The sequence below is a fragment of the Amblyraja radiata genome, chromosome 15 (genome assembly GCF_010909765.2).
Source record: "Amblyraja radiata isolate CabotCenter1 chromosome 15, sAmbRad1.1.pri, whole genome shotgun sequence".
Lineage (NCBI taxonomy): Eukaryota > Metazoa > Chordata > Chondrichthyes > Rajiformes > Rajidae > Amblyraja > Amblyraja radiata.
This window is the reverse complement of record NC_045970.1, coordinates 8,467,595-8,473,594: the sequence shown is the minus strand read 5'-3', so window position 1 is coordinate 8,473,594 and position 6,000 is coordinate 8,467,595. Positions and strand designations below refer to the sequence as shown.

General features: G+C 38.8%; 1 protein-coding gene across 6 annotated transcripts in view; it reads right to left on the bottom strand.

The window, feature by feature from the left end:
* Positions 1-1,298: 1,298 nt before the first annotated feature.
* Positions 1,299-6,000, bottom strand: part of ide (insulin degrading enzyme) — a 135,466-nt gene continuing 130,764 nt past the window's right edge. For all 6 annotated transcript variants that reach the window (XM_033033608.1, XM_033033607.1, XM_033033609.1 and 3 more), the window contains exon 25: positions 1,299-4,224. In XM_033033608.1, coding sequence (XP_032889499.1) covers positions 4,129-4,224 — 96 coding nt within the window. In that variant the 3' untranslated portion in view covers positions 1,299-4,128. The remainder of the gene's footprint in view (positions 4,225-6,000) is intronic.

The following is a 6,000-nucleotide window of genomic DNA, read 5'->3' as shown; positions in this document are numbered from 1 at the left end:
TAAGTGCAGCAGCCTGCTGTATGGCATGCAGCTGCTGGAATGCCCTGCAGTAGGATGCATTTGTTGTGGCAGGCACACATGAAACAGCACAGCTGCAACCAGAGGGCTATGAAAACACACTTTTTTGGATTAGCTAACTCTTTTCCTCTGGCAATAATTTAAGGGTGACAATTATGTCTCCCCATGTTCATCACGCACATGTTCAATAAGCAATGGTGTGTGTCATCAAAGCAGCCAGTACGACACACATCCCAGACATTTTCTCTTGCAGCGACAGAGTAGAACCTATTAATTACAAAACTAACCAGTTACCTATCTCTGATTTCCTCATAGTACAACCCAAAACCATCACCAAGGATGAGAAATATAACAGGCCCATGGAACATTATCCATCTCCCCATTCACTTGACTTGAAAGAGTACTGTTGTTCCTTCATTGTTGCCGTGCTTACATCCTGGACCTGTGCGCATCAATTTAGTCACTTCACAAGACTGCAGTGGATCAGATTGTGGTGGGCCATCTCTGCCTTCGGGGCAATAAGGGACGGGCAATAAATGCTTGCCTTGCTAGTGATAACCAACCACATTCCACAGAAAAATATTCAGGATCCCAAAAATTATCAACCCCTAACATTAAGGATTTTCTTGAAGCAGCAATGATTTTCAACCAGTGTTTAGATCACATAGCACTGTCATTCAATGTCAAGGTTATATCCTCAGACTAAAAGCCAAAACTGCCAAACTCTAATCTTAAATAGAATAATTTAAGTTAGCATGGTCTCCAATTGAATCCAGATGAAATTGGGCAGAAAACTATTTTGAAGTTGGCAAATTATTTACATCTGGTTGGCAATTCTTGGCATCCTGGCTTCTTTTTCTTCTTCTTCTTCTTCTTGCATATGGCATGCACAGCCTAAAGTTGTAGGACAACTTGTTTTATTTGATCTTATTTGATTGTGCACGCCAGGTTGATTGCATTTGTTGAAACAGGGCGGACCACGTGAAGGTTGCAATCTCCCACCCCGCATCCTGGCTTCCAATATACAATTTATTTTGTATATGTCCATCAATTATAAAGGCAGATAATTGATATGTACTTAGTGGGATGTGAAGATGCATATCTGATTGGTAGAATGTTTTTTATACTTAAACCGGTGTGTCTGACCTTGAAATCCCACGTATCAACGCAACAATTATTGGGAAATAGCAAGTGCTATTGAGAAATGTCAGGTAACGTTTTCAGTTGTGTAGGAGGTCTTTCCAGTTGGGAATCTGGCCAATTAATCAACAAAGACAGAAAAGGAGCACAAGTTTATTTTATTACGAACAGTGACATCCTTTTCAATACAGTAACTATGTTTTTTGCATCCAGTTCCACAACAAGTGATTCAAAATCTTTAAAATTAAGCCAGTTTAAGTGATTTACATCACATTCAACAAAAAATGCTACATCTATTCACAAGCCATAAAAACAGACTGGATATTCATACTCTGTTGGCTGTTATTGCTTGAAAAAAGCTGCATCGTTAGATTCCTTTTAAAGAATCAATGGATATGCCCGAGTCAGACTGCACTGCTACACACACTTCAGTAAAATGTTGGAAACATGGTTGAGAACAATGTTTCACTGCAGCAAAGAATCTAAACCCACTAGAAAACATGTCACACCAACATATTTTGCAGTATTATCTATTAATCTAATCATCTGGTCTATGTATTTCACTTTATCAATCCCAAAACGGCCAAAGGCTTAATGATATTCAGTCTATTCAATGCTAAAATTGTTGCTGGCCTTAACAATATTGCAGACAATGCCTATCATTGCATTGCAAGAAAATAGATACATTTTATCTAGCTCACCAGCAGTGAAATCGGTGAAGAATTGTATTTTATGAATGCTAATATTTTATTTTATAAATTATTTAAAACTCAGGGTTATTATTTCTATCTTCTAATATTGCAAATCACATTGGAGTTGTGATCCTTTCCCTTGAATGCTGCTAGATTGAAAATGACTTAAAAATATTAGTCCAAATTTTACAATGGGTTTTCCCCATTGTGTCAGGCATGATCTCAAGAAAATATGAATTTACTTACTGAAAAGCTTCCAAAATTCTGCAGGATCACAACTCCAATGTGATATGCACTTCTGAAATATTGTCACACTACTATGCAAAAATTTTAGGCAAACTATTTACTGTTGGGAAGCGATGAGGAGTGGCAGGGAGGTGGAGTAATAAGTAAAAGATATCCATACCTAAAGTATTTTGCTAACATTTGTAATAATGATTTGGTTACTTTCATCACAGCATATTTAAATTAGTTAATTGCAATTTTTCCCCCTTTGCTGAGATGGCCGTTACAAATAGATCTTTGAACCTCCTGAAATAATTGTATCAGCTGCTAAACTAGGTGACAAGTATCAGTCAGCTCAGTGTTGCAGCAATGTTGAATTGAATAGGAAATGGGTCATAACAAAGCTTGCTAAAGTACTTGATATAATTGAGAACAAGGGCACCTTTTACAAAACTGTCTGCACTAAATGTCGTGTGCAACAGTAACACAAAGTCATTCAGGAATTGTGAATTTACAAATTAGATCAAATGATCTTCACAGGTAAACATGGAAACAACTTACTTCATAAATAACTATTGCCAACGGTTCAAGAGAAGAATCCCAATAGCTATTGACTGCTCCGAATAATACGAAATGCAGTAACAATCATTTCCACTTGTCCTTCAATACAATTCAGTTGGCTTTAGTGTTCTGCAACTTTCCTGGTTTTTTTTGCTTCATGAATTCTACCTGGTACTTCCCCCACTATCATGCAAGATATAACTTGCATTATCAGCTACCTTACTTCTAACAGTCATATTGTAAATCACTTTTGTTGATCTCAGTTGATATCAGTGTTTAGATCACAGAGATGCTAACACATTGCCATCACGTTTGTGATTGCAATAATCCTGATACTTTGATTACATTAATGATTTGTTTGTAACCTTTACTGTCACTGCTTTGCTTTAGCTGACAGCCCAATTCCCTGATCTTGCCTTTAACACTTACTCATAATTCTAGAAGTGCTACTGAGTGCACAATTATCACTCAAATGAGTGTTAAGCAGTGGTACAACAAGATGGCGCTTATGATGCAAAATCAATTAACGGTAGATTCTGGCAATCAAATAAAGCAAAAAGGCTAGATCTACCAGTATCTGTGCAGAAATAAACAGTTTATATTTCAGTCAATAACCTTTCATCACAAATTAGATATTTTGGATGGTCTTTCTTAGATGCTAAACAACATTTAAGGTAATAGAAGCACACCAAAGCAATGAAACAACAAATATTTTGTATTGGGTCCAATTTCATGGTTTTTCTTCATAATTCCTTTAGTACTTTAACAAAAATATCTAAAACAGGTTAAATGATCTAATAGAGGAAATTTATCAATTTTTACATGTTTACTGGGTAAACCTATCCATATTTTAAATTTCAGCTTTCCAAACAAGTTCCCAGAATAAACGCATCATCTCTCTGAGTTCCTTTCATCAGTTTCTCTATCTGCTCGGCTTTTCTTGAAAACTGCAGATTGTTTTGTTTCAATCATGTAAATATAGATTCAAATCCATTAGCAGTTACTTTTCAAGTATTTTATATCTAAGTTTACTGCAGGCTGGTAGTTTAACATTACAGAAAGAGTTTGAGGCAAAACAGCGTTTCCATCATTTTACTACCAGCTGTATGAGCACAAAAATTCAAAATTACAAAATTTGTGTACAAGGTAAAAACATGTTATGGGTTTCAATTATAAGGCTCTATCACAAAAGAAATTTGATTCATACTATACAGTGTTATTTCACTGGTTTGTACACTAGCATTTTGTAGATTCCAATATAGAGTCTGAAATATTTATGGGCAAGTAATTTAAAATACCACTTGGGTAGTAGAACCTTTAACAGGCAGAAATATGCAGATGAACTAATTAACTGTATACTCTCCCAACTGCAAAGAGTTAATTTAAAAGAAATGATCTCTGATGAAAGTTTCTCCAATTCCCAGCAGAATGAACACTGTCACTCATGTTTTTTCATTTGCATCTTCCTTCTTTTGGATCAGTCCTCTATATCTCAGAGTTTTGCTGCCATGCAACTGAAGTGCGGCTTTGCCAGTGGAAAGAGCGGTAAACTGCGCTTGAACATGGTCATATCTTCAATTATGCTTGGCTAGAAAAAAAAACAATCAGGTTATTAAGGTAACATCTAAACCAAAGTTACAACAAGGTCATCATGAGGTTATCTGTGCCGGCTCTCTTGCCAAAATAATTCAAAACAAATCCTGGCAATGTTCTCTTTTTCCCCCCATAACCTTAAATCAATTTCTATCTCCGTGAACGTGCCAGATTTTCCCTTAAACGATGTAACGATCTCTGCTTTAATCACTCACTGTGGTTATGCATTCCAAATTATACTGACCCTCAAAGGTAGACAAAAGTGCTGGAGAAACTCAGCGGGTGCAGCAGCATCTATGGAGCGAAGGAAATAGGCACCGTTTCGGGCCGAAACCCTTCTTCAGACTGATGTAGGGTGGAGAGAAGAAAGGAAAAAGGAAGAGGAGGAGGACCAGGGCTGAAGTGGAGCTGAGAGGGGGAGGAGACAGCAAGGGCTACCGGAAATTGGAGAATTCAATGTTTATGCCGTTAGGGTGCAGACTGCCCAAGGTAGTCAAGATATGAGGTGCTGCTCCTCCAATTTCCGGTGGCGCTCACTCTGGCCATGGAGGAGGCCCAGGACAGAGAGGTTGGATTTGGAATGGGAGCAGTTGAAGTGCTGAGCCACCAGGTTAATGCGCACCGAGCGGAGGTGTTCAGCGAAACGATCGCCAAGCCTACGCTTGGTCTCACCGATGTAGATCAGCTGACATCTAGAGCAGCGGTTGCAATAGATGAGGTTGGAGGAGATGCAGGTGAACCTCTGTCACACCTGGAACGACTGCTTGGGTCCTTGAATGGAGTCGAGGGGGGAGGTAAAGCGACAAGTGTAGCATCTCTTGCGGTTGCAAGGGAAAGTGCCCGGGGAGGGGTTGGTGCAGGAGGGAAGGGAAGAATAGACCAGGAAGTTACGGAGGGAGCGGTCTTTGCAAAAAGCAGACACTGAGGGAGATGGGAAGATGTGGCGAGTGGTGGGATCATGTTGGAGGTGGTGAAAATGACGGAGGACTATTTGTTGTATGTGACGGCTGTGAAAGGTGAGGACTAGGGGGACTCTGCCCTTGTTACGAGTGGGGGGGATGGGGAGAGAGAGCAGTGTTACGGGGTATGGAAGAGACCCTGGTGAGAGCCTCATCTATAGTGAGGGAGGGGAACCCCCGTTCCCTGAAGAATGAGGACATTTGCGATGCCCTGGTGTGAAACACCTCATCCTGGGAGCAGATGCGGCGTAGACGGAGGAATTGGGAGTAGGGGATGAAGTCCTTACAGGAAGCAGGGTGGGAAGAAGAGTAGTCAAGATAGCCATGGGATTCAGTGGGTTTATAGTGAGAATGCCTTGCTCAGAACAAAAAGTAAAAAAATAACCTAATTATGTTTTGAATGAGACAAACGTTTAAAAAAATAATTTACACTGTTGTAAGGCTATTTATTTCTTAGTTTACATAGCATAGTGAAGGGTTAAGTGAGATTTGCATGTTTGTTTTCACCGTAATAGGAAAAATGGGTTTCCAAAAAACGAGTTCATGAGGCGATATAATCTACTGTTATTCCCATTTATTTTCACAATATCTTTTTTTAATATCTTTCTATTAATGTTTAATTCTCTAGTTTAATTATTTTCTGTTATAAAGACTGATGTAAAGCAATTATTTGACACTTCACTTCCTTATTTTCATTTACAATATCACTGCTACCAAATACCATTTCGAAGGGCCTGAATTGGACCTGAACATCCTACATATATTTTTGTTTCTCAGCAGAAGTGCCTCAGGTTTTGTGACTTGAACCTGTT